The sequence below is a fragment of the Orcinus orca genome, chromosome 10, assembly GCF_937001465.1.
Source record: "Orcinus orca chromosome 10, mOrcOrc1.1, whole genome shotgun sequence".
NCBI lineage: Eukaryota > Metazoa > Chordata > Mammalia > Artiodactyla > Delphinidae > Orcinus > Orcinus orca.
The window spans coordinates 82,477,403-82,505,004 of record NC_064568.1 but is presented as its reverse complement, the minus strand read 5'-3'; the positions used below and the strand labels follow the sequence as shown (position 1 = coordinate 82,505,004).

General features: G+C 51.7%; 2 protein-coding genes across 2 annotated transcripts; both read left to right on the top strand.

Moving 5' to 3' along the window:
- The first annotated feature begins 8,319 nt into the window (after positions 1–8,319).
- Positions 8,320–21,023, top strand: C2 (complement C2). Its single transcript, XM_004286568.4, has 18 exons — positions 8,320–8,645; positions 8,807–9,016; positions 10,271–10,456; positions 12,320–12,493; positions 12,574–12,672; positions 12,866–12,999; positions 14,103–14,241; positions 14,855–14,995; positions 15,819–15,908; positions 18,596–18,736; positions 18,861–18,955; positions 19,052–19,163; positions 19,281–19,446; positions 19,557–19,633; positions 19,775–19,866; positions 20,071–20,197; positions 20,370–20,419; positions 20,570–21,023. Exons 1-18 carry the CDS (start codon positions 8,600–8,602, stop codon positions 20,744–20,746), a joined length of 2,256 nt encoding a protein of 751 aa, XP_004286616.1. The 5' UTR covers positions 8,320–8,599; the 3' UTR covers positions 20,747–21,023.
- Positions 21,024–21,356: 333 nt separating this feature from the next.
- CFB (complement factor B) lies at positions 21,357–27,557 on the top strand. Its single transcript, XM_004286567.3, has 18 exons — positions 21,357–21,618; positions 21,716–21,949; positions 22,378–22,563; positions 22,700–22,873; positions 23,094–23,195; positions 23,307–23,443; positions 23,748–23,886; positions 24,210–24,341; positions 24,622–24,723; positions 24,814–24,951; positions 25,462–25,559; positions 25,696–25,813; positions 26,035–26,188; positions 26,295–26,371; positions 26,582–26,694; positions 26,793–26,925; positions 27,006–27,055; positions 27,357–27,557. The coding sequence occupies exons 1-18, from the start codon at positions 21,555–21,557 to the stop codon at positions 27,501–27,503; spliced, it is 2,298 nt and encodes a 765-aa protein (XP_004286615.1). The 5' UTR covers positions 21,357–21,554; the 3' UTR covers positions 27,504–27,557.
- Positions 27,558–27,602: the final 45 nt, after the last annotated feature.

The window sequence follows — 27,602 nt, the reverse complement described above, 5'->3', positions numbered from 1 at the left end:
CCTCTTGGTCACAGTGAATGCTGCAGTGGCTGTCTTTGTACCTCACCCTTCCACACCTGTAGGGGAGAAGATCCTCTCATTTTGTTAGTCCTAATTTAATTCTCAGAGGTACTCTTAAGGGCAGTGTATTCTGCTGTGCGTGATAGGTGACAAAATAGGGTGAGTAAGGTTATGAAACAGCTAATAGATTCTCCAAGCTGAACCTGAGATTGCCGGGCTGCGACCTTTCATCTGAGTCTGGCAGGAAAGCAAGGCGTGAATGTCTGTCCTGTTACACTGGAAAGTTCTCTCCCTGTCCCTGGGCAGCACTGCGGGGTGGGGGCAGCAGGCTGCCCATCTTCCAAGCCCAGGGCTGCCCTTTTGGTGGGAGGGACCTGGTATCCAGAGGCAGGAAGAAGACGGATCATCCTCCCCACACTCCAGGATACAGAGGAAAACATTAGAGAGGCATTTTGAATGAAAGGGCAGAGGAACTGCAGTTAGGTCTCCCCTGCCACCAAAGCTCAGTCCAGACAAGGGGGGAGGATTGTGGGGTTGATAAGAGAGGAGCCAGGGATGTTACAGCCAGGGGCCATCCCTCCCCTTACCCTTTTCCAGCTGACCCCTGACAACATGGGCCATGATCACCCTCTCACCTGGGCTACACAGGGCAGCCTCCCCGTAGGCGGCAAGAAGTGGGGGAAGGGGGATGACAGGCATCACTGGCACCCCAGGACTGGAAGACCCCAGAGGGGTGGGACGGACATGGGTGAGGCAGGGGCTGTGTTGTGGGCAGACAGGCACACTGGCAGAGCCCAGGCCTAGCTGTTCCCATGAGCTAAGTTTCATCTGAAGGAGATGTGGCCCCTTATAGAGGTCTGGGACGGGTTTTCTGTTTCTTGGGAGGTCCCCTCTCCCCACTTGCTTAATTCTCAGGCATTGTTTGTGCAGTGGATGGGTGAGGAGAGGAGGTTTAGGGTCCCGACCTAGAGTCTGACCTTGTAGGGTGGCCTCTGGGCCCAGGGGCCTGGAGGACCCTGGGGGTGGGGGAGGGGCCAGGGGCTGGGTGTAACCCTTTTCTGGGTTCTCTAAGGATGATTAATGTAAAAGGTTTCTCAAGGTCACATTTGGGCAATTTGTTCAAAGAAAGTAGTTTGATGCACAGTAGCATGGGTGTGGTTGTGTACCTAGTGCTCTAACAGTAGGGTGTGTTAGAAGAAGAGGGTGGGGACTGACCCAAAGTAAATATTTTTATTCAAAAAGAAATGGAAGGAATAGAAACCAAAGAAACTTTTTTTTTTTTTTTTTTTTTTGCGTTGAGTATACTTCCCTGTGCTCTAAGTTTACTTTTTTTTTTTTTTTTTTTTTTGCGGTATGCGGGCCTCTCACTGTTGTGGCCTCTCCCATTGCGGAGCACAGGCTCCGGATGCGCAAGCTCAGCAGCCATGGCTCACGGGCCCAGCCGCTCAGCGGCATGTGGGATCTTCCCGGACCGGGGCACGAACCCGTGTCCCCTGCATCGGCAGGTGGACTCTCAACCACTGTGCCACCAGGGAAGCCCCCAAAGACACTTTTGTTGCTGACCTAAAGGAGCTTGGAGTGAGGATAGAGCTGAGGAGGAGGTTTTGGGTATAATCTGGAGTCTAGGGTATAAACATCAGCCTTGACCTTATCTATGGAGCTCATTGTTTCAACAGCTCCTGGGATCCTTCCTCTGGAGAGGTTGAGATAAGCACACACATAACTAGAAGGCAGTACAACCTGTAGACAGGGCCGTAGGAATCTGGAGGACTGAGAGCTCCTCGGAAGTTGAGGGATTTGAGAAGGATGGAGAAGGTGTTTCAGGAGAAGGGGTAGCAAGAGGCAAGCGCTTGGGGGAGAGAGGGCTGGGGAAGGCGCAGTGCAAGGGAGTGGGGGAGGAACTGGGACTTGAAGGAAGTTTGGGGATCTCAGAAGAGCCATTGCAGAGAAGATGTTAGGAAGAGGCACGAAAGCACAGGAGCTGTGAGTGTAGACTCAGGAGCCATGCTGTCTTGGTTTGAATCCAGCTCTACCACTTAGTACCTGTGTGAATCGGGTGGGGTGGCATTTAACGTTTCTATGCCTCAGTTTCCTCATCTGTAAAGTGGGGGTAATGATAAAACCTGTGTCTTAGGCTTATTTGAAGATTAAGTGAGCTCCTACATAGAAAGGATTTAGAACAGTGTCTGGCACACAGTAATTCCTGTTAATATGACATCTTCCTCCCCCAGAAGCAGCCCCAGGACAAGGATTCAAGTGCACATAGTGCATTTGGGAAGCGCTCCCAGGAAACATGGGTAGGGGAGTGGGAAAGTGGGATAGGGAAGGAAGGCAGCCAATAAAGTGTGTGTTATCAAGCGAACTTACCATTGCGGGTGAGTGGAGATTAGTCCCACTCAGGAACCCTGGAGTCGTGCAAAATATCAGAGTTATCCTGTGGTGGGAGCGAGCAGGCTAGGATATTTACATTCCCAATCCACGCAGTCACAGCCTGAGGGCTGCTTTCAGGGAGCCTTAATTCTTTGGCATTTCCAGCTTTCTGTGCACAGGTGGGACAGGACACCGGAGAAACCCTCAGGCAAAGAGATAGAGATGCTGCTATCGGAAGCCAAGGCACAACCCAGTGGTGAGGCCCAAGGGATGTGAGTGGGGCAAGGATGGATCGTCTACCAACACAGAGAGGCTTGTTGAGTAACACTGAATCCTCAGCAGCGGGCTTCGAACCAGGCCAGGTCAGCCTAGTTTCCCAAACTGGGAGTAGATCTGGAAATGGGACTCAGCCCTGCAGTTGCCATGGAAGGTTGAGGGTGGCAGATCCTGGGAGGTCAAGTCCATGTCTAAGTGTCCAGACTGGACAAGGAGTAGACTGTGACCCAGCGGAGACTATACTACAGTAGCTCTGCCTGTCTTAATGACCAACCACTTTTCCTATGAAATTTTCAGCTTCGAGGCGCTGAGCTCCGCATGGGAGTAGTAAGGCCTCCTGAGAGGCTATCATGCCACCATTTCGTTTTTCTAACCTGTGAATAGCAGATGAGCTGCAGAATGTGGATGTTGCTTTCTTTTCTTTGGAATTGGTCTCCTGGAAGTAAATACTAGAAGCCTTGAACTGATAAGAAGAAATTTGGCCAAGAGGGAAGAAGCTGGCAGGAATGGAAGGTCTGTCATTTTAGGCAATACTTACCTTCTTCCTTTCATCTGGAGTGAAAATACAGGTTGCATTTGCCAGGTTTTTGTTTGTTTGTTTGTTTGTTTTGCGGTACGCGGGGCTCTCACTGCTGTGGCCTCTCCCGCTGCGGAGCACAGGCTCCGGACGCGCAGGCTCAGCGGCCATGACTCACGGGCCCAGCCGCTCTGCGGCATGTGGGATCTTCCCGGACGGGGGCACGAACCCGCGTCCCCTGAATTGGCAGATGGACTCCCAACCGCTGCGCCACCAGGGAAGCCCATTTGCCAGGCTTTTTAATGGGGCAAAAAAATAGATAAGCCACCTTCACCTAATGGGGGTCTACTGAAAATCTACTTGGGAGCCTAGAGAGGGGAATAAAGATCTAGTGTCTTTAGCCCCAGAGGCTCTCAGGTCATGGCCCTTCCACATTGGACTGGGCCCCATGGAGAACTGGACCAGTGGACCCACTCTGGTGACTCACTTTCCCTTTGTTCACCTTGATTTGCCACCGTGCAATGTGATGCTCCCGTGGACAGTTTCCTATCAAAGTTGATCTCCTCTTGCACATTGCTTGTTGTCTTCCCAAATCCATTCTCTTCTTATATAGTATCAGAGTTCTAGTTGAGCTCATGATAGAAAAACTAGAGACCACCTTTCTCAGCCTCCCCTTTAACCAAGTTTTTTCCAACAGAATATGAGTGGAAGAGTTAAGTGAATTTCCATATCGTTACCTGCCCCCTGCTTCTTCTTTCATGGCCCTTCCTTGGGACTGGAATGCAGACTTGATGGAAATGTGTTTCAGCCACACAGACAAGGACAGTTATCAATGGTTATGGCAAAGCCACAAGGTGGAAGGAGTCCTGGGGCCCTGACTGTTGCTGATGAGCAGCACTGCCCTTCCAGCCAGGGCCACCCTTTGAGGTATCAGCCCTGCCAGCTTACACTGAGGCTCTTCTTTGAGAGAGAAGTAAACTTCTATCTTATTTTCTTTTTAAGATTTTTTTTGACGTGGACCATTTTTATAGTCTTTATTGGATTTGTTACACTATTGCTTCTGTTTTATGTTTTGGTGTTTTGGCCGCGAGGCATGTGGGATCTTAGCTCCCCAGGCAGGGATAGAACCCGCACCCCCTGCATTGGAAGGTGAAGTCTTAACCACTGGATCGCCAGGGAAGTCCCCTGTCTTATTTAAGTCAGTATATTTTGAGTTCTCTTTACTGCAACAGTTTATTTAAAAAAAAATTATTTGTTTAGGCTGCACCAGGTTTTAGTTGCAGCATGCAGGATCTTTAGTTGCAGCATGCAGACTCTTAGTTGTGGCATGCATGCGGGATCTAGTTCCCGGATCAGGTATAGAACCCAGGCCCCCTGCACTGGGAGCGCGGAGTCTTACCCACTGGATCACCAGGGAAGTCCCTACTGCAGCAGTTTAGATTATACCCTGATAAACACATGTCCCTGGGTGTTGCCTTTGGCTCCCATGTTGATTTCTGGCTAAGACTATTAGTTAGGTAAAGTTTGGCTGCTAAAACAAAGGATAGAATAACAATGGCTCAAATGGTCTGAGCATAAGAATTCTGGGGCATTGATGAGAGCTCTAGAGGACTGGGGAGCAGGGCTTCTGGAACTTTATTGTTTGTCATTATCAACATGACTTCCACCTTGTGGTTTGGGGTGGCTGTTCCAGCTTCCACCAGTCTGTCTGTATTCCAGCTAGCCAGTGGGAAGGGGAGAAGAAAAATTGAGGAGCACACCCCTTTCTCAAGAGCATACTCCATGGGTCCAGCAAAAAACTTGAGAGTTTTTCTACTTAAGAAAGAAGGGAGGAACTTCCCTGGCAGTCCAGTGGTTAGGACTTCGCCTTCCAATGTAGGGGATGTGGGTTCGATCCCTGATCAGGGAGCTGGGATCCCACATACCTCGCGCCCAAAAAACCAAGACATAAAACAGAAGCAAGGGCTTCCCTGGTGGCGCAGTGGTTGAGAGTCCGCCTGCCGAGGTAGGGGACACGGGTTCGTGCCCCGGTCCGGGAAGATCCCACATGCCGCGGAGCGGCTGGGCCTGTGAGCCATGGCCACTGAGCCTGCACGTCCGGAGCCTGTGCTCCGCAACGGGAGAGGCCACAACAGTGAGAGGCCTGCATACCGCAAAACAAAACAAAACAAAACAAAAAAACAGAAGCAATATTGTGGCAAATTCAGTAAAGACTTTAGAAATGGTCCACATCAAAAAAATCTTAAAAAAAAAAAAGAAGGGAGAGTGGATTCTGACATGCTCTGCAGAGTTTATTTAACTCAACCAATATTGGGAGAAATTCATGAAAGAAAGGCCCTTTCTTTTCAAGGCAGCTATTAGATATGAGCTGGGCTGATGTATTATTCTGCTTGGACTGCCATTAACAAAAAAAAAAAAAGGGACTTCCCTGGTGGTTCAGTGGTTAAAAATCTGCCTGCCAATGCAGGGGACACGGGTTCAAGCCCTGGTCCAGGAAGATCCCACATGCCGCGGAGCAACTAAGCTCGTGTGCCACAACTACTGAGCCTGCCTTCTAGAGCCCGTGAGCCACAACTACCGAGCCCGTGAGCCACAACTACCGAGCCTGCGTGCCACAACTACTGAAGCCCGTGTGCCTAGAGCCCATGCTCCACAACGAGAGAAGCCACTGAAATGAGAAGCCCACACACCGCAACGAAGAGCAGCCCCCGCTCGCCACAACTAGAGAAAACCTGCGCGCAGCAACGAAGACCCAGCGCAGCCAAAAATAAATAAATAAATAAATAAATTAAAAAAACACACCACAGACTGGGTGGCTTAAACAGAAATTTATCTTCTCGTAGCTCTGGAGACTGGAAGGAGGAGATCAAGGTGCCATTGTGGTCAGTTTCTGGTAAGAGCTCTCTTCCTGGCTTGTAGGTAATCCTCTACGTGGGGGCAGGCGGGATGTTATGTGTGTGGAGAGAGAGAGAGACAGGAAAGGAGGAAGGGAGAGAGGAAGAAAGAGGGAGGGAGAGAAATCTCTCTGGTATCTCTTAAAGGATACTTAGCCTGTTAGATCAGGACCCCACCCTTATGACCTCATTTAAGGTTAATTACCCCTTTACAGGCTGTGCTATCTCCAAATACAGTCACATTGGGGGTTAGGTGTTCAACATACAAATTTGGCGGGGGATACAATTCAGTCCATAGCAGCAGCTTTAAGAGGCACCCAAAATTCAGCGGTTTAAGTATTCAGTCAGGTGAGGATTCATTATGTGCTGATGACAACCCCCCAATCTTGGTTGCCATAGTGCCTTGCAAAATATGGCTATAAATCTCTCCTATTCTGGTGTGCATGCCTCTTTGCAAAGTGACTCTGCCACTCCTCCCATCAAGAGGTAGTTTCCCCTAACCTTAAATCTGGGCTGTGACATGGTGGAAGTGATGTCATGTGACTTCTGAGGACAGGCCTCAGGAGACCTTGCAGCTTATGCTCTGGATTTCTTAGAACGCTGTCCTGAGACTGCCATGCTGCAAGGGGCTGTGGGTGATAGGCCATGGGTCCTCCTGTTCCCACTGAACTCAGCCCTCCGCTGACTGTAGCTGCGTGGGTGAGCCCAGCCCAGAACTGCCTGGCCAACCCACAGAATCATGAGAAAGAATAAATCATCTTTTTAAGCCCCTAAATTTGGGGTGGTATTTTTTTTCCCTACAGCAGTGGTAATGCAGTGGATTAAAACAACAGAGGTTTAGCTTTTGCTCACATTGCATACCTGCTGAGGGTCAGCAAAGGTTCTGCTTTTGGCGTCACCCAGGGCTGATAGAGCAGCCACCATCTCAAACGTGCCATAAAGAGGGAAAGAGAGCACGAGGAAGACTGCATTGGCTCATAAAGCTTCCATCTAGAAGTAGTCCATGTCACTTACAGTCACATTTCATTGGCCAAAGCAAGTGGATGGGGAAGTTCAAACCTACTATGTGATTGAAAGGAGATGAAGCCAGAACGTCTCTAATACTCACCGCTCTGAAGGTAGTTTATTTCTCTCTTGTAAAAATCCGAGCAGGTGGGCAGGGCTGGTATGACATCAGCACAGTGTCAGGGACCCAGGCTCCTCTGTCTCTTTGGTCTATCATCTCCAGGATATTGCTCTTGAGTCACCATCAGATTTATATTCCAGCCCATGGGAGTGTGTGTGGGGGGATGTTACTTTACTTACCTTACTTGTAAGTTACACACATCAGTTCTACTCACATTCTATTGGCCAGAGTCTTGTCACCTGGCCATTAGCTGCAAGGGAAGCTGGAAAATGTAGTCTTTATCTGGGTGACTGTGTGTTCTGCTAAACATCTCTTACTGTAGAAGGAGGGAGAACAGATACTGGGTGCAAGGGAGGCACCAGCAGCTCAGTTGCAGTGGCAGCTTTGGGACCCCCAACACCAGGGGTGTCATGGTCTTCCTGCATTCAGTCGATTCTGTCCAAGGAACTGACTTTGTGTATGTTCACTTTGTGTATGTGCGTTTCTGAGAAGTTATTTGTAAATCAAAAGAGTTTTCACAAACTTAACTGATCACTTCAGAGGCATTTCATCTTCATCTTTGATTGATCTTATTTACTTACACCCCACATTGTTTGACAAATATTAAAGAGACTTCTGTGGGATGGGGAGGCTAACACACTAGCTTAGAGTTTCTTTGCTTTCTGCATTTCATACAAAAGGCCAGTTGTAATTTAAAGGCACATCCCAATTCCAAAAATACTTTCATTCCTTTGAATCACCAACCCCAGATTTATTTATTTTATAAGTTGGGGATTTTATCTACTGGACTTCCCGTAAAAACATTCTCAGTATTTTTCCCAGTCTCTAAAACTAAGTGTTGATTTCATTTTTCTCCCTAGATTCTCTCTGCGGAAGGACTGCAGGGAAGAAAAAGATGGTGAATCCTCCTAAGTATCAAGAATTTCTAGTTTAATCCCTTGGGAGTTTATGTTCAAGAAGACAGTACTACTGTAGACTCTGAGGAAGTAAAATCCACTTGGGAAAACCCAAAGGAAAACTGAAACTTTGCTTAAATAAACTGTTTTGCAATATCTCGGTTGGTTTGTGGGTTTGTGTGCTTTAAACTCTTCATGTGAGAGCATGCGTGCACTTGTGTCTGTGAGACGGTGGAAGTGGGGAGCAATGTACAGAGCCTGTGGTGCAGATCAACTGACTCTATGGATGTGTCAGGATTAGGGAGACAGACTGGAAGTTTCACCCCCTCAGCTCAGTCCCCAATCCCTGATTATTTTTTCTCCTAACGAGAGAACATGCCCCCTACCTTCTGCCACTCCCTAGTTTTCTTTCTCTGGCAGCAGACAAAGCAGCTGCTGAGCCAGCTCTGGTTTTCGGGAAGTCAGATGACCTTTTCCCTCTCCCGGCTCTCTGCCTCTCCGTGCCCCTAAGGTAGACACCATGGACCCACTGATGGCCGTCCTTTGCCTGCTGCCCCTGTACCCAGGTAGGAGCAGGGGAGGGGGGATGCTGGGGTCCTGTGGGGCAAGGCCAGTGCTACCCAGATTGAGTTTCCATGTGTGAAATGGACAGTCTCTTCTGCTCTCCTTTTCTCATCCGTGCCTTCCTTCTTTTCTTCATTTCTGTGTCGTGTCCCCATGTCCGCAGGCTTGGCTACGACCGCTACCTCCTGCCCTCAGAACGTGAATATCTCTAGGGGCACTTTCACCCTCAGCAACGGCTGGGCCCCTGGGAGTATCCTCACCTACTCCTGCCCCCTGGGCTTTTACCCGTACCCGGTGGCGACAAGCCTGTGCAAGAGCAACGGACGGTGGCATTTCCCGAGATCCACCCAGCGGACAAAGGCGGTCTGCAAACGTGAGGCTTCCCACCAGCGGCCACCCCAGGACTTCTACTTAGTTTACTCAGGGTGGGGCTTAATATGACTAGATGGGGTGGCAAAGCTTCTTTTCCACAGGGCTTTTCAAAATAGTGGGAAAATGTCAACTGCCCAATAGCAAGGCATCGGAGGCAGGCTCTGATGTAGATTGTGGGGTACCAAAGCCAGGGATGATTTTTTTTAAAATAAATATATTTATTTTTGACTGAGTTGTGTCTTAGTTGCTGCCCACGGGCTTTCTCTAGTTGCTGTGAGTGGGGTCTGCTCTTTGTTGCGGTGCGCGGGTTTCTCACTGTGGTGGCTTGCTGCGGGGCACGGGCTCTAGGTGCACGGGCTTCAGTAGTTGTGGCACGCGGGCTCAGTAGTTGTAGCTCGCGGGCTCTAGAGCACAGGCTCAGTAGTTGTGGTTCACGGGCTTAGTTGCTCTGTGGCATGTGGGATCTTCCCAGACCAGGGCTGGAACACGTGTCCCCTGCATTGGCGGGAGAACTCTTTTTTTTTTAAAAATAAATTTATTTATTTATTTATTTATTTAATTTTGGCTGCATTGGATCTTAGTTGCTACACGCGGGCTTTCCTCTAGTTGCAGCGAGCGGGGGCTATTCTTCTTTGTGGTGCGCGAGCTTCTCATTGCAGTGGCTTCTCTTGTGGCAGGGCACAGGCTATAGGCACATGGGCTTCAGTAGCTGTGGCTCGCGGGCTCCAGAGCGCAGGCTCAGTAGTTGTGACACACGGGCTTAGTTGATCCGTGGTATGTGGGATCTTCCCGGACCAGGGCTTGAACCCCTGTCCCCTGCGTTGGCAGGCGGATTCTCAACCGCTGTGCCACCAGGGAAGCCCAGGGATGATTGTTAGAATACTGAATAATTAACTGCACAGTACTGACCATTCGGGATGGATGCTGAATGGTCCTGGCATCCCCTGTTGTACCAGGAGTCACCCCTCTAGTTATCCACTCATGGGACGTCTGAGGACCCCAGGGGAGGGGCTGGGGTGGACATGGCCCTCAGGGGGCTGAGAGAAGTGGCTGTTTCTCAATCTATTAGGTTGAACTGTGTGAAATTGCCAATATTCAACCAACTGCCCAAAGTAGCAATTTCACAGGCATCAACCTAATGTTTTGACAACCACCTGGCTCTACCCATGCATCCAAGCTGAACTTCACCCAGTTAGTGTCCAGCCCAGCTGTTATCCCTCCATCCTTATATTCTCATGCCCTTCTCTCCCTCCAGCTGTTCGCTGTCCAGCCCCTGTTACCTTTGAGAACGGCGTATACACCCCACGGCTGGGGTCCCACCCTGTGGGCGGCAACCTGAGCTTCGAGTGTGAGGATGGCTTCACACTGCGGGGCTCGCCGGTGCAGCACTGTCGCCCCAATGGCATGTGGGATGGGGAGACAGCTGTGTGTGACAACGGCGGTGAGTGCCCTGACAGATGGCTGCATGGGGGCAGGGGTCTCCCAGGAGCCCTGGAACCAGATATGTGTGCAGGGAGCCTCTGTGGGGACAGGGGCCTGGTGTTTCTGGTGCCAAAATCATATTCCTAGATTTTGGTCAGTTGAGGTCTATAATCACACATCTCTGGCCTGTGGGGATCCTGGCTCAAGGAAGTTGGTGCTAAGCTTCAGATCCAACACAAAGGCTCCAAATACTCTGTCCAGCTTTTCCAAATGCCTCAAAGCCAGATTGGTATTTGGGCGCCCTGGGCTACTGTAGGGAAGATATGATGAAGGGAATCAAGTGTCCGCTTAGGTGCCTTGCCTCAGGAGCCAGTTTGGGTTCCAAGCCTGGCTCTGATTTTGACAGCCTTTGGGCAGGTTATTTAACCTTTCTGTGCCTCAGTTTTCACATCTGTAAAATGAGGATGGTAAGAGTACTGACTGCATGGGGTTGCCGTGTGGATCAAGTGAGTTGCATCTGGAACAGCCCCTGGAATGTGCTAAGCACCACATATACTTTTGTCACGGTCATTACTGCCCCTGTGAAAGATGGGGGGGCTCTGCTCGACAGAAGTGGGGTTCCTGGGATTCCCTGGAGCCACATTTGCCTGTGGGCCTTGGAAGCTTCCTGGATCACAGTTCTAAGTACACAATACAGAAGGTTCAGTGTCCATGAGATGGCAGGCCCACACCCTCGCCTGGCGCCCAGCTCTTGGCTCCCTATTTACGTCCTCGATTCTTTGACAATAGCCATTTATTCAAACATAAATATAATTCATTTGAAAATTGAGGCTTAAACTACCTAAAGCATACAAATCTTTTTTTTTTTTTTTTTTTTTTTTTTTAAGCATACAAATCTTAAGTATTCAGCTTGATGAACTTTTATACCCACAAGCATCCTTTCACGTGTATCCACCCACGTAATCCCCACCCAAGACCGAGGGTCCATTGTATCAGGAGGTTGCCTCCTGTCCCCTCCCACAAGGTAACCACTCTTCGGACTTCTGTCTCCACGGATTCGGTTAGCTTATTCTTACACCTCATAGAAGTGGAATCATACAGAATGTGCTCTTTCGCATCTGTCTTCCTTTATTCAGATTCTGCCTGTGAGACGTATCCATGTTTTCCTGGGTATCAGCAGTTTGTTATTTTTTATTGCTTTGTAGTTCCATTTCATATTACAGTTTATCTGTGCATTCTCCTGTTGATGGGTATTTGGGTTATTTCCGGTTTTTGGTTATTGTAAGTAAAACTCTATGAACATCCTTATGTGTGATTGGGTGCACTAGACACATTTCTCTTGATCATATTATCTAGGAGTGGAATTGCTGGGTCACACATTGGCATATGTTTTCTTTCAGAAGAGGCTGCAGACAGCTTCCTGATTGACACTCCAGCAATGTAACAGTTCTGGTTGTCCCACATCGTCTCTGACACTTGGAATTACCCATCTTTTTAGTTTTAGCCATTCTGGTGGGTGTGTGGTGATGTCTCATTGTTTGCAGATATTCTCTGTGGAGAGGTAGGGCTCCTTCCCTGAGGAAGCCCGCACCTTCCCTGAGGCTCTGGGATGGATACAGGCAGAGTCCCTGGGTTGGGATGGGTATGCTTTAGCTGGAAACTGGGCCACTGAGTTCTAAATCTTTTTCCCTACTTCAGGTTTTCTATCCACACACCTGGGAGGCACAGCTGTGGTGTCTCCCAAGGGAGAGGCCAAGGGACCCACAGAGGCTCTGAGGGTCTGTAGAGGAGGAAAAGCCTGGCGGGAAAAGGTGTCCGAGCAGCACCCAGAGGCTGAGGAGGCGGGTCCCTGCTCATCTCCATCTTCCTTTGCTCCTCACAGCCAGCCACTGCCCCAACCCGGGCATTGCCGCGGGTGCAGTGCGGACGGGGTCTCGCTTCGGCCTCGGCGACAAGGTCAGCTATCGCTGCTCCTCGAATCTGGTGCTGACGGGGTCTGTGGAGCGAGAGTGCCAGGATGACGGGGTCTGGAGTGGGATGGAGCCCATCTGCCGCCGTGAGTAGCTGCTCTGACGCTCCTGAGACTCCTGGGCCCCCACCCCTGACCGCAGCTGACCCCGGTGGCTCTCCCCACAGAGCCCTACTCTTACGACTTTCCCGAGGATGTGGCCCCTGCCCTGGGCACCTCCTTGTCCCACCTACTTGGAACCACCAATCCCACCCAGAAGAAGAAGCGTGAGTGCTTGAAGTGGGGGTGGCAGGGTGCTGGGCGGGTGCAGGGGAGGGGCAAGCTTCCAAGGGGCCAGGAGCCTCCGGTGGGCTCAGCGGGGCTGAGCTGACTGGAGGGGAGGTAGAGGGGCCTGATTGCCTTGGCAAGAGAGTGGGTAGGAGGTGGAGTCTGAATCTTCCCCTTCCGCATTTCTTCCAGAAAACGTGGGCCGCAAAATACAAATCCAGCGCTCGGGTCACCTGAACCTCTACGTGCTCCTGGACGCATCTCAGAGTGTGGAGGAAGCGGACTTTGAAATCTTCAAGAAGAGCGCCTCCCACCTGGTGGACAGGGTCAGGAAATAGGAGCTCACACATACCAGCAGCCTTCCTGCACTCACGGTCTCTGTCTCCTTCCCTTCCTCAGAATCCCACTCACAGCCCACCTCCTCCAAGAAGTCTTCCCAGATTACACACATGCCATGCAGGAATCACGGATTTAATTTAGAGGATCCTATTTTTCATTCCACAAACACTGTTGGGGTAGCTACTCTATGTCAGGCACTGTTCTGGGTGTGGGGGGACCTCAAAGATGAACAAGGCTGAGACCCCACTTTCCAGGAATTCATCATCTAGAACAGTGGTCTTCACAGAGGGGTACCCCAAATAAGCTTCTGGCGTGTGGCAGGAAAATACTGGTATCCACGGTGAATGATTGTAATTTAACTTAAATTAAGAACTTAATAATTTCCTTTTAAAATTTCAATATTTTCTATATGTTTTAAAATGTGTATAATATATTTAAATAGTGATACCCTTTATAAGTATGAGTATACTTTATAAATACATATACCTATATTGAGGTACGTGCTCAGAATGTTTCGACTGACGAGGTGCATGAACGGAAGAGTTTGGAAACACTTGGTTCAGATTCCTTGCCAGGACTTTGCTTGGTAGTTATGCTTTTCACAATAGTTTGTGTAGATATATGTTTTCCCTCCCAGCTACGTTTGAAAGAAGGCAGCTTTTGTGCTCCTTAGTGTCTCTCTTAAGACGTAAAGTTAAGTAACTCACTAAGCCGTGAGGCTGCAAAGCTCGACAGACAAGTGCCGTTATGTTTGAATTCTACCTCCACCTCTTACCAGGGGTGTGATCTGGGGCAAGGTAAACAAGCCTCAGCTTCCTCATCTGTATAATGGGGACCATCACGACCCTTCACAGCATTGAGGTGACGATTAAATGAAGAGTGAGCCAGTCAAAGAGAGGAGAGGACCAACAAATGTCACTTTCCTGGCTTCTTCAAGCAACCGTTTCCCAGGAAGGGACTCTCCAAGGGCCTTGCATCCGTCAGTCTCTGTCCAGGCTCTCTGCCTCCTCCAGGGCCTTTTGCTGGCTCCCTTACCAACTCCCCTTTGGTTTGGGAGCCTTTCACACTACCTCTCATTTGCCCTTCACAGATCTTCAGCTTTGAGATCAAGGTTAGTGTCGCCATCATCACTTTTGCATCAAAGCCCAAAGTCATCATGTCTGTCCTGGACAGCAAATCCAAGGATGTGACTGAAGTGGCCCACAGTCTGGAAAACGCCCACTATAAAGGTATGATGTCATCAAATGAAGGTGATGGAAGTGGGGGCAGGGGATGAGCTCTCTGTGCCTGCAGAGATACTGGACAAGTTTGAGAGAGAGTGAGACTTCTTGGTGGCACTCAAGTCCCAGGGCTCTGGGACTAAGTTTCCTTGGGTGCAGTGGCTTCCAAGTCAGGTTCATGGTCGGGGAGTCCCAGCTCCTACCAGCTCCGGGCTTCCTCGCACATGCTACGTGTCCAAATGCATCATGCAGGTCTTTGGCTTCTCCCTGATGCCAGAACCACATGGTCTGGTTTTCATAGTCTCCTCATGTCATTAGGAAACTACCTGGGCGGTAGGTAGCAGATGGCTGAAACAACCCACTTTCTGTGGAAACCCCATCTTTGAATCTTGGGACTTTGGGATGGCCTTTAGTGGGGTTACGCAATGAGCATTTCTAAAGGGAAAGGCTTTTAATGTCTGAACGGGCAATGATGCCAAATCTCTAACTGGACGTCAAAAGTCTGTGTTTATCAAGTCTATTGATAAATGCGTTTCCAGTGTTTGGGGAAAATAGAGTGACTCCCTTCTCCCAGGTGGTAGGTGGGAAGTTTAAGAGAGCTTTTCGTCTTCACATATTCCAGACCATGAAAACGGAACCGGGACCAACATCTACGAGGCCCTAAATTCTGTCTATATCATGATGAATAACCAAATGCGACGGCTCAGTATGAACACGGCGGCCTGGCAGGAGATCCGACATGCCATCATCCTTCTGACAGATGGTGGGTATCGTCGTCTCTGTGAATGAGCCTGGCATAGTGGCAGGAGAAGCAATGTGGGGTCAGAGACCTGCATTCTGGTTCTCCCCTTGCCACTTAGGGCCTTGGTTTCTTATTTATAAAGTAGAAATAGTGTCGATGATGACGGTAATGACAACCGCAACAATTACTGATAATGGAAGCTGCCCTCCTTTCCGTACACAGTTTTGTTGTTGTTGTTTATTTTTTTAAATTTTTTTGGCCGCGCCGCACGGCATGTGGGATCTTAGTTCCCTGACCAGTGATTGAACCCTCGCCCCCTGCAGTGGAAGCACGGAGTCTTAACCACTGGTCTGCCAGGGAAGTCCCCTTACACAGTTTTTATGAAGAGCAATTTAAGTACTTTGTGTAAAAGTGCTTTATGATTATAAGTGTGAGTTATTGTTCTTACCTGGGAGGTCACATAGAGGGAGCTGGATGGGGAGGCGTGACTCTGGACCAGTGATGTCCAAGTCCACCGATGGAAGGGCAGACTGGCTAGTGGATCTGGGCTCTGCCATTTATCTCTTGATTTTGTCCAAATTACATGGCTCCTCTAGAAATCAGATTTCTTGTCTATAAATGAGTAGACTCACACTTACTGGGGCTTCATGAGAATCAAATGAGGTAAAGTGTAGGACGCCCCTGGCCCAGTGCTAAAGAACTTCAGTAAATAATGTATCTTGAAACTCGAGTAGGGAGTGTAGGTGTGGAGGTTCCCAGGATGAACGCTTCCCCTCTCTTCCAGGGCTGGGAGGAATCGTGATACACCACCCAGATGGACAATTCTTTTCCTTCCTTGTTCTAGGAAAGTCCAACATGGGTGGCTCTCCCAAGGTGGCTGTTGACAATATCAAGGAGGTCTTGAACATCAACCAGAAGAGGAAAGACTATCTGGGTGAGCCTCCGCCCCCGCCCCATCTGTGCTGCCCTGCAGGGGGGCCCAGGGCCCACAGCCAGGGGTTCTAGCATCTTGGCTGTATTTCTGTCGAGACCCCAGGCTGTGTTGTTCTGTATGAAGGCAGCCGAGTGTCACACTGAAGAGTAGTCAAACTGCCCGTGGTTTCAAACTTGGGTTCATCTTTGATTGGCTGTGGCCATGGGTTGTTTCTTTACTTGTCAGGATATAGTACAAGGACCTACCTCACTGGTCGATAAGGGCAAATGCTCAAACATTGCCTGGCACAGACAAACACAGTGTGCGGTGGCGGCCACCACCATCGTCGTCGTCATCGTTTACATTCACCATCTGATGTTCCACAAACCTCTCCAGGAAGAAAAGGCCTGGATTCCTTATAGGGACTGTTCCTGGCCTTTCTTCCCTTGGCAGTGCAGATAACTAAGGCTCTGGAAGTTGCAGTCTCTGAAAGAACAGCTCCTCTAATCCAGACTAAACAAAAATTGCACTGACCTTTGACCAGAAAAGAACTTCAAAGAGAAATTGTCCAGATAAGGGAGGGCAGTTGGTTTTGAGGCCCCAAGTTTTACTTTCCCCTGGGTCCTCTCATTTCTGTTCATGCCACCCACTTCACCTGCCCCTCGGAGGTAAGCGTATTCCGCTTGAAAACCCTGGCCTGAGGAAGGCAAATCACAAACTCCACTCCCTATCTCCTTAGCATCACTGGGCCAGAGTTAAATGCTTGAACACACCTCACGAAAAAGAGGCAGGAACTGCAGGGAAATAGAGAAAAACACGTGGGGCGTGATAACTGTCCAGTTCCCATCATAACTGCAAAAAAGGCCCATGAGGGGTACAAAGGGTGGGAGAAGACCAGACTCTATGGTCCACCCCAGGGCAGTTCTGACTGGCACCCACGCTGGCTCAGAGGCTGGTGTGGATGGCTGTGTGGGCCCAGGTTCTCCTGCGGGAAGAGATGGCTCCAGGGTCCTCTCCTAGAGCCGACATTTTGCAGAGGAAGACCAGATCTGAAGTTTTGCCTCCATGCTACATCATGAGTTCTTTTTTTTTTTCTTTTTTTCCGGTGTGTGGGCCTCTCACTGTTGCGGCCCCTCCCATCGCGGAGCACAGGCTCCGGACACGCAGGCTCAGCGACCATGGCTCACGGGCCCAGCCGCTCCGCGGCATGTGGGATCTTCCCGGACCGGGGCACGAACCCTTGTCCCCTGCATCGGCAGGCGGACTCTCAACCACTGCGCCACCAGGGAAGCCCCATGAGTTCTTTTTATTCTTTTAGTCATTTGAAAGTACTCACTGAGAGCCTCTCCTGGGCCAGGCATCACTCTAAGAATACAGCTGTAAACAAAACAGAGGAAAATGCCTGTGACGTGGGGATGTCATTCTGGAAGGGGGCGATGTATTAGTTTTCTAGGGCTGTGGCAACAAATTATACAAATTTAGGTGGCATGAGACAACAGATATTTATTCTCTCATGTTTGGGAGGCCAGAAGTCCAAAATCAAGGTATCAGCAGGGCTATGCTCCCTCTGGAGGCTCTAGGCAAGACTCCTTCCTTACCATGTCCAGCTTCTGGTGGCCCCAGGCACTCCTTGGCTTGTTGTAGGATCACTCAATCTTTTTTTTTTAAATAAATTTATTTATTTTATTTATTTTTGGCTGCATTGGGTCTTCGTTGCTGCGCGGCTTTCTCTAGTCGTGGCGAGCGGGGGCTACTCTTTGTTGCAGTGCACGGGCTTCTCATTGCGGTGGCTTCTCTTGTTGTGGAGCACGGGCTCTAGGCACACGGGCTCAGTAGTTGTGGCACACGGGCTCAGTAGCTGTGGCACACGGGCTTAGTTGCTCCGCAGCATGTGGGATCTTCCCAGTCCAGGGCTCGAACCCGTGTCCCTTGCATCGGCAGGCGGATTCTTAACCACAGCACCACCAGGGAATTCCCGGATCACTCAATCTTTGCCTCTGTCTTCACATCACTTTCTTTCCTGAGTGTATCTCTGTGTTGTCACATGGTTTTCTCTCTCTCTGTGTTTGTGTCCAGATTCCTCTATTGTTATAAAGGCATCAGATTATCACCCCTCCCCACCCCTGCCTCCATCCAGCATGACCTCATTTTAACTGATTATATCCAAACAAGGGCATCTTCACAGGTCCTGGGGGTTAGGACTTGAACATATCTTTTGGGGAGACACAATTCTACTCACACTAGGCATTAAACAAAATAAATAAGGAAACCATATGGCACGGTAGATAGTGACACGTGCTAAGGTATAAAATGAAGCAGGGAAGGAATCGAAGTGTCTGGGGCCTTGCAGTTTTACACAAGGAGGCCAGGGAAGGCCTCCCTGAGATGGTGACATTTGAGTCGAAACTTAAAAAGGTAAGAAAGTGAGGCATGTAGAAGTCTGGGAGGAGGAGTGAACCAGGCAGAGACACAGTTCATGTAAAGGGCCTGAGGTGGGAGTGTGCCTGTCAGTTTGAGGAACTTCAAGGAGGCCATGTGGCTGGAAGAGAGTGAAGGGGGAGGAGTGGTAGGAAATGAGGTAGGTTGGGGGGAGGGAGGGGGATCCCGCTCATGTAGGGCTTTGTAGGATGCAGCGAGTTCGGAATTACAGTCTTCTGTCACGGGGTAGCCCCTCAGCCACAAGATTCTGGTGATTTCCTCCCCATCAGACATCTATGCCATCGGCGTGGGCAACCTGGATGTGGACTGGAGAGAGCTGAATGAGCTGGGGTCCAAGAAGGATGGCGAGAGGCATGCCTTCATTCTGAAGGACGTGAAGGCTCTGAGCCAGGTCTTTGAGCACATGCTGGGTGAGTGTGCTTTGCCCTCTCCAGAGCGGTGTGGCCAGTGTGGAGCTGGCCAAGGGTCCACGCTGGCACCTGCTCGCGGTGCCCTGCACCAGCCTCCTTCACCATCTGCTCCTCACGCCCACAGATGTCTCCCAGCTCACGGACACCATCTGTGGGGTAGGGAACATGTCTGCCAATGCCTCTGCTCAGGAGAGGACACCCTGGCATGTCACTATTAAGGTACCAGGAAGGAGGGATGGGGCTTGGATCCCAGAGGTGACAGCCGCCATGAGCCAGAGACACAGCAGTCCCTGAAAATCACCTGTTCCCCTGCAGCCCAAGAGCCAGGAGACCTGCCGAGGGGCCCTCATCTCGGACCAGTGGGTCCTGACAGCTGCTCACTGCCTCCACAACGCCGAGGCCCGCCCCCTGTGGAGGGTCAGCGTGGGTAAGGAAGGGCCTGCACCCGCTTCCCGACCCCGTGGGCAGAGCTCCCACCCCTTGCCCCTAGCCTCTGGCCCCTTCAGCAGCCCTGGTCCAGCCTAATCTGCCACATTGTTTCCAGGGGATCCCAACTTCCAGTGGGGCAAAGAATTCCAAGTTGAGAAGGCGGTGATCTCCTCGGGGTTCAATGTCTTTGCCAAGAAGAATCAGGGAATCCCGGAGTTCTATGGCGATGACATCGCTCTGCTAAAGCTGGCCCAGAAAGTGAAGATGTCCACCCACGCCAGGTGCCGGAGTCTGGGATGGGAGGGTGCCCTCTGGGCGAGAAGTGCTCTGGGGAGTGCTGTAGGAGGGGACACCAAGGATGGGCCTCTGTGACCCTTGTCCTTCTCCTCAGGCCTATCTGCCTTCCCTGCACGGTGGGGGCCAATCTGGCTCTGCGGAGACTTCCAGGCAGCACCTGCAGAGACCATGGTAAGTGCTGGGCTTAGGGTGCATGAAGAACTGGGATCAGGGCTTGGGGGTTGATGACGTGGGCTGTGCTGCAGTTCCCAAGTCGGGAGTCTGGACGCTGGGTAAAGGGACCAGTACTGACATTCTTTTCCTTGACTGTAGAGAGTGAACTTCTGAACAAATTGAGCATTCCTGCTCATTTTGTGGCTTTGAATGGGAACAAGCTGAACGTTAACCTCAAGACAGGGTCGGAGGTGAGGGTCTCGGGTCCAGTATGCTGTGGGGGGATGGGATCCCCCTGTGGCAACTTCCAGAACGTCTCTCTTCATCCCCTAGCTCTGAGCGCTTTCTCCATCTGACTCCAAGTCGCCCCTCCTCCAGGCCTAGCTGCACTTCCAGGTGTCCCCCGGGCCTGCCTGCTCACTCCATCCTTCTGTCCTATTCCACCCCTACTGCAGTGGGCAAACTGTGTCAAGGTCGTCTCCCAAGACAAAACCACGTTCCCCAACTTGACAGATGTCAGAGAGGTGGTGACAGACCAGTTCCTATGCAGTGGGATGCAGGGGGATGACAATCCCTGCAAGGGTGAGCCCCCTCCCCCCACTTCTCATCCCCAGTCCCCACCCTGGAGTCTGGATTCCTGAGGGGAAGGCCACCTGTGTCCCTCTGGCCAGCTTGCATGCCAGGACACCGGTGCACCACCCTGATGCGGCGATGAGAGTCAGGATGACAGTCTCTTGTCCCTCCTTTCTGGCAGGAGAATCTGGGGGAGCAGTTTTCCTTGAGCGGAGGTTCAGGTTTTTTCAGGTGAGGAGAGAGGGGGGAAGCTCGCAGGACTGGAGTTACAGGATCTTGGCCTTGCGGAGGCACGAGGCAGGCCTTCGAAGGAACTAAGGAGGTTGGGGCTTGGGGCTGGGACCGGGGCAGCGTCCCCACCCCAACCTCTCCTTCTTTCAGGTGGGCCTGGTGAGCTGGGGTCTCTACAACCCCTGTGGCAGCTCTGATAAGAACTCCCGCAAAAGTGCGCCCCGTGGCAGGGTGCCACCGCCACGAGATTTCCACATCAATCTCTTCCACATGCAGCCCTGGCTGAGACAGCACCTGGAGGGCGTCCTGAACTTTTTGCCCCTCTGATCACAGCCACTGAGCCCTTTGCTGTCCCACCAGGACCAGCCATCTCTCCCGTCTCCTACCACCGAACGTCCACCCTCAGCCTCCATGACCCATCCGCACGCCTTGCTCTGAGCGCATGCCTGCTTCCAGGATCCCGAAGCAGCGGCACATCCACGCTGGGGAAGCCCTGGCGCTCCTGCCAGTGCGGACCCCACCCTCTGCTTTACTTGCCTCACTCTCCTTCCGCTTTCACAGGGAATTACCTGGCTATGAAATTAATAAAAATCAATGATTTCCACATCTGTCTGTGCCTCTGCCTGGGAGCTGGCCTGGGGGGAGAGAGAGGCCAGAATGATTCCAGGAACGGCAAGAAGGCAGGTCAGAGACCCTGCTGGACAAACAATGGCTGGACTCTGCTCCATAACAGAGTCAACAGGGGAGCCAGTGAGGGCCTTATATCTAGTCCCCAAGGGGGAGGTCTGGGCTTGTTGGGGAGGAACTGGAGCTGAGAGGAGGTGCTGACAGGCAGAGTCCTGGACCTTGGGCAGCAAAAGGTGGGGTTTTGCAGTTTCCATTTCCTTGATTGGCAGTGGGGCCCTCCCACTCGGACATTCCGGAAAGTGACATGGGTAGGGTGGGTGGAGCGGGCAGCAGGTGCGAGAACACAGATTGCGTAAAAGGCTGGAGGCTGTGAGGGGCAGGGGAAGGACGTGTGACCAGGCTCAGATCTGGAGTTTCAGCTTGGCCATCGAGCCAAGCAGACACGCAGCAGGAGCCAGGAGAGGCCACCCTGCCACCAGCCCCAGTTTCTCTCCTGTCTTCCGTCACCATGGGGAGCAAACGCAGCCCCCAACTCTGCCTGGTACCCTTGATCCTGGGCCTCTTGTCTGGAGGTAAGTGAGGTCACAGCCCCCCTCCCCCCCACCCCTGCTGCCCCCAGGATCTTTCCTTGGCCTTGTGAGGCTGGGCTTCACCAGCCTTTCTCTTTAGGTGTGAGCATGACGCCATTGCCTGAGGCTGGGCCCCAGAGCCCCTGCTCTCTGGAGGGAGTAGAGATCAAAGGTGGCTCCTTCCGGCTTCTCAAGGCGGGCCAGTCACTGGAGTACTTGTGTCCTTCTGGCTTCTACCCATACCCTGTGCAGATTCGTACCTGCAGATCCACGGGATCCTGGAGCACCCTGCAGACCCAAGACAAAAAGATTGTCAAGAGGGCCGAATGCAAAGGTTGGAGGGCAGTGAGGATGGGCCTGGGCCAGCGGAGGGACGGAGCAGGTGGTGGCCAAGGTCCAGACCTGGATAAGATTAGACTTGTGTGGAGACCAGGCAGGCTGACAAGTTGGGCTGAGCAAGGGTAGGAGCTGAGCAAGGGCTGGAGGTGGGATGGAGGGAGAATGAAGGGGAGCTAACCTTTACTAAGCATTTACCCCGTGCCAGGCAGCCCTGGCAGTTCAAAGAACACTCAGAAATGGGGAGGGGGGAGTGGCAGGATTCCCCAGGGGTTGAGGTACCCTCCAGGGGTCAAGGGTAGCAGCTGATCCTGTAGGACTGAGAAGGCGCTGTTTCTCAGTGACAGGGTCCCTGAGACTAGGAGGGATATCCTAAAGGGCAGTCCTTCCATCTCAGTAAGGTCTACTTGTTCTCCTCCCCCAAAGCAATTCGCTGTCCCAGACCGCAGGACTTTGAGAACGGGGAGTACTGGCCCCGGGCCCCCTACTACAATTTGAGTGACGAGATCTCTTTCCACTGCTATGATGGTTACAATCTCCGGGGCTCTGCCAATCGCACCTGCCAAGCGACGGGTCGGTGGGACGGGGAAACGGCCATCTGTGACGATGGAGGTGAGAAGCGCCCCCCTTTCCCACGACACGACCTTCTTCCCGACCACCCTCAGCCTGAGGAACTGGCACCGTAGCTCTTGTGCTCTACCTTGCCCTCAGGCTTTGGCCCTTACCTCCATGTCTCATGCTTCTGCAGCGGGGTACTGCCTGAACCCGGGCATCCCCATTGGCACAAGGAAGGTGGGCAGCCAGTACCGCCTTGAAGACACTGTCACCTACTACTGCAGCCGGGGGCTCACCCTACGTGGCTCCAAGCAGCGAACATGTCAGGAAGGTGGCTCTTGGAGTGGAACGGAGCCTTCTTGCCAAGGTGACCCTTGATCCGTACCCTCACGTCAGATCCTGCTCTCCCATCCTCACATTCCCACACCAGAGCACTGCCTTCTCCCCCTACTGCAACCCAGCTCCTTCCTCACTTCTAAACCTCCCCGAAGAACTTCTGAGCCCGTCCCACCCTGGAAACCCACCATCTCTCGTCACTATGTCCCTGACCCTCCCAGACATTTGACCTGCTTTCTGACTTCTCCCAGACTCCTTTATGTACGATACCCCTGCAGAGGTGGCCGAAGCCTTCCTGTCTTCCCTGACAGAGACCATAGAAGGAGTTGATGCTGAGGATGGGCACAGCCCAGGTTTGAAGATAGAGAGGGGAGGCAGGGCAGGGAATTGGGGGTGGGAGGAGGATGGAGAAGGGGCAGGAGAACCATGCCTCCTGGAGCCTGAGTGTCTCTCTTGGCACCCAGGGGAACAACAGAAGAGGAAGATTATCCTGGACCCCTCGGGCTCCATGAACATCTACCTGGTGCTGGATGGATCAGACAGCATTGGGTCCCACAACTTCACAGGGGCCAAGAGGTGTCTCAGCAACTTCATTGAGAAGGTGGGGCCCCCTCCCCCTGAATGTGGGGACCCTGAATGGACCTCACTGCCCTGCCAGGACTAGCTCCCTGATGCTCCCAGCCCCTCTGAGCCACAGGGTCCCAGAAAATCTCCAGGTCCTATTCTGTCTTCCTTTCCTTTTACTGGAAGCAGTTTCTTGATCTTTAACCCAGACTCCTCCATGAACCCCAGGGTGATGAGTCTCTTACAATGTCCTTCACTGTCTATCCCAGTAAAGCTGCTGAATTCTCCCAGCCATATATTCTACTTTCAGTGCCATGACCCCTTGCTCCCCTCACCCACAGGTGGCAAGTTATGGGGTGAGGCCAAAATATGGTCTAGTGACATATGCCACAGACCCCAAAGTTTTGATCAGAGTGTCTGACCCAAAGAGCAGCGATGCAGACTGGGTCACAGAGCAGCTCAACCAAATCAACTACGAAGGTCAGAAGTCAGGGAAGGGAATGGTGGGAGGTTCGCTTTGGGGTCAGAGAGGTCCGAAGTTTCAGGAGTGTTGTGGGGAGGGCAGTGAGACAAGGAGGACTACTTTTTAATCCATGGATGGGCAGCAGGGTCATTGGAAAATGGGGGTTTTTGGTGGGAACCCTTTGGAACTGAGATGGTCACTTTGTTGTCAAAGGGAAGTCACTGGGGTGACAATTAACTCAAAAAGTTGACAGATGTGGATCTCAGTTGCTGCTAGGCCTCTGGGGTCAAGGATGGCTCGGAAGTCCAGGTGGAGGTGATGATTTCTTCCCTTTCCACAGACCACAAGTTGAGGGCAGGGACTAACACCAAGAAGGCTCTCCTGGAAGTATACAACATGATGAGCAGGGAAGTGAACAAACTCCCTGAAGCCTGGAACCGCACCCGCCACGTCATCCTCCTCATGACTGATGGTCAGAGGGACTGTTCCCCTGCCTCTGACTCCCCACCCTCTCCAACCAGCGTGTGGCCCTGAAGTCCACGTGTAGCGCTGGGCTCACGGTTGGGGGCCTGAATGCTGCCCTTTCCTGTGAACCTTTATGAGGAGGGACCTTTCTCGCCACCATCTCTCACGTCCATCTCCCCCCCAACCTGCTCACTCCGCTGTATATGTCACTCCTTCTGGCCAGTTTATCTTCCTTGACCCTCTTCCTTCCTTGTCTCCCACCTTCATGGTCCTGGTCTCTCCTGCAGGCTTGCACAACATGGGTGGGGATCCAGTCTCTGTCATTCACGATATCCGGGACTTGCTGGACATTGGTAGAAATCGCAAAAAGCCCAGGGAGGATTATCTGGGTGAGTTTTATTGCCTAGGACTCAGCACCCCACTTTCTTAGCTCCTGCCCCCCAGGGCCTGGACCCTCACTCTCCCTTTTTCTCTCCCAGACATCTATGTGTTTGGGGTTGGGCCTCTGGTGAACCAAGACAGCATCAATGCTTTGGCTTCCAAGAAGGATAAGGAGCAACACGTGTTCAAACTCAAGGACATAGATAACCTGGAGGATGTTTTCATACAAATGCTTGGTAGGAAGATATCAGAAGGGGATAAGGAGATGGTCAGGAAACTCAGCTCTCCCCAGACCCCTCAAGGTCACTCGTTCTTCCACCCCTCCTGAAGCCCTGGCAGTCTGCAAGTCCTTTCTCATTCCTCCTTCTCTACCTCCGTGTCATTATTCTTGCTTCCTGGTACTGCCCACTCCCTGATCTTAGAATCACAGAGTTCTGAATGATGCAGAGATCTTTCCTAAGTCCCTCGTTTTACAGATGTGGGAACTGGGGCCAAGAGAGGTCAAGGAACGACAAGTTAGCAAGAGCTGGGCCTGAAAACATCCAGCTCTCTGATCTTTGTTCCCCGTTCTTTTCACGATACCACAGTGGTTCCCTGCCCTCAATGTAAGGAAACAAGTGCCCCTGCCTTCCCTTTCCTCCTATGGCATCTGGTCCCCATAGACATGTAGGCGTCCCTCCCCGAAAGGCTGCTGCCATTCGGAAATGAAGTGTCCCGGCTTTCAGTACAATCTCCTTTCTTGCCAGATGAAACCCGGACTCTGGGTCTTTGCGGCATGGTTTGGGAGCACAAGAAAGGTACTGACTATCACAAGCAACCATGGCAGGCCAAGATCTCAGTCACTGTGAGTGCAGTGTCCTGGCGGCGGGAACTTATGGGAGGGCAGGGCAGGGTGAAACGAAGGTCGGGGGAAGGGCAAAGTGTTCATAGATGGTGTTGTCTGTGAAAGCCGAGCTTTCCCTCTGCCACTCTCTTCCCAGCGTCCTTTGAAGGGACATGAGAGCTGTATGGGTGCTGTGGTGTCTGAGTACTTTGTGCTGACAGCGGCACACTGTTTCACTGTGGATGACGAGAAACACTCAATCAAGGTCAGCATGGGTAAGGATGCAACCAATCAATCCTGAGCTTCAGCCATGCCCTCTGGGCAGAACCTCCCCCTCTCTTCAAGAGGCCACACTCCACCTGACCTCAACGCAGCCCCTTCCCTTGCACGCTGGACCACTTAGGGATGAGGAAGACTTGAGTTAGGGATGACATGGGGGCAGGAGACTGCCTACAGAGTAGTGGGTGGTCTAGAGGTACCCACTCTCCTACTTCAGGAGGGAAGAAGCAGGAGTGGGAGATAGAAGAAGTCCTATTTCACCCAAACTACGACCTCAATGCGAAAAATGCAAAAGGCATTCCTGAATTTTATGACTATGACGTGGCCCTCATCAAGCTCAAGAAGAAGCTCAAGTACAGTGAGACCATCAGGTGAGCCACCTGGATTCCCAAAGACAAGGCTGCGAACGGCAGGGCTGGAAGACTGGGGCAGGTCCAGGGTTCACCATCCCCCAATTTTCCCGTCTCTCCTCAACAGGCCCATTTGTCTCCCCTGCACTGAGGGATCGAATCAAGCTTTGAGGCTTCCACATTCAACCACGTGCCAGCAACAGAGTAAGACAGTATCAGGGAGAGTAGCGTAAGGGTGAGGTTCTGAGAGACAAGGGAGGCATGAGAGGGAGCTGCAGGAAGGGCAGGTGATGCCCAGCCGTCTCTAGCTCACAGGAAGGGGTGGAAGAACATTTGCTGAGTGACAAAGACAAAGGACAAGGACAATGGGGGAAGGGAGAGTGCTGAAATGACCCAGTCTGTCTATTCGTCCAGTGCAAGAGCTGCTCCCGGCAAAGGATATCAAAGCTCTGTTTGTGTCCGAGCTGTCTAAGGATCATAAGAAGACACTGATTCGGAAGGAGGTCTACATCAAGAATGGGGAAAAGGTGAGGAATGTGGGATCCTGAGGTCCTTTAAGCCCCAATTCTTCCTAAGCAAGCTTTGTTCATCACTCCTCTCCTGGTGCATCCCACCTCACCTACAGAAAACTGGCTGTGAGAGGGATGCTCTACGTGCCATAGGCTATGACAAAGTCAAGGACGTCTCTGAAGTAGTCACCCCCAGGTTCCTTTGCACCGGAGGGGTGGCTCCCTATGCTGACCCCAACACTTGCAAAGGTGAGAGAAGGCTCTTTGGTTGTGATCTAAGTTCCTGAGGCCCAAGAGTCTTTTCCCCTACAGCTTCTCCCTCCCTGTAGGTGATTCTGGTGGTCCCCTGTTTATTCACAAGAAGAGTCGCTTCATTCAAGTGAGTTTCCCCTTTCCTCTCTGTGGGGAGATGCCAAGTAGTCAGCATGGCCCCCAAAGCAGGAAAGCTCACTGCATGTGGCTGGAAAGGGGAGGGTGGAGCCTGCCTCACCTTTGGACTCTTCCTTGAACTGGCCAACTTAGGGGTGTGTGTCTGATCTGTGTGCCAGGGGATAGGACTGAGCTGGGCCCCTAGTCTAACCCTCCCAGGTCAGCTCAGATGCAGCTGGGAGTAGCTGCGCTCCCTGGGATTAGGAAGGAATTCTACCAAATGGTTCCTGGGACGCCCTCGCCCTCTTCAGGTTGGTGTGATCAGCTGGGGCGTTGTGGACGTCTGCAAGGGGCAGCAACAGGTACCTGCTTACGCCCGAGACTTTCACATCAACCTCTACCAAGTGCTGCCCTGGCTCAAGGAAAAACTCCAAGATGAGGATCTGGGTTTTCTATAAGGGGTTTCCTGTTGGAAACGGGCATGAGATCAAATTAAAACAACTACGACAACACCTGTGTTCAAGATCCTTTTGGGGTAAAGGAGTGGGGAGCGTGCA

Excerpts from the sequence above, each read along its gene's own strand:
- C2 (XM_004286568.4), top strand. The coding sequence starts at position 8,600 with ATGGACCCACTGATGGCCGTCCTTTGCCTGCTGCCCCTGTACCCAG. Across the intron at positions 8,646-8,806 it reads CCTGCTGCCCCTGTACCCAG|GCTTGGCTACGACCGCTACC; the intron begins GTAGGAGCAGGG and ends CCATGTCCGCAG. Across the intron at positions 14,996-15,818 it reads CATCATCCTTCTGACAGATG|GAAAGTCCAACATGGGTGGC; the intron begins GTGGGTATCGTC and ends TCCTTGTTCTAG.
- CFB (XM_004286567.3), top strand. The coding sequence starts at position 21,555 with ATGGGGAGCAAACGCAGCCCCCAACTCTGCCTGGTACCCTTGATCCTG. Across the intron at positions 22,874-23,093 it reads AACGGAGCCTTCTTGCCAAG|ACTCCTTTATGTACGATACC; the intron begins GTGACCCTTGAT and ends GACTTCTCCCAG. Across the intron at positions 24,952-25,461 it reads TGTTTTCATACAAATGCTTG|ATGAAACCCGGACTCTGGGT; the intron begins GTAGGAAGATAT and ends CTTTCTTGCCAG.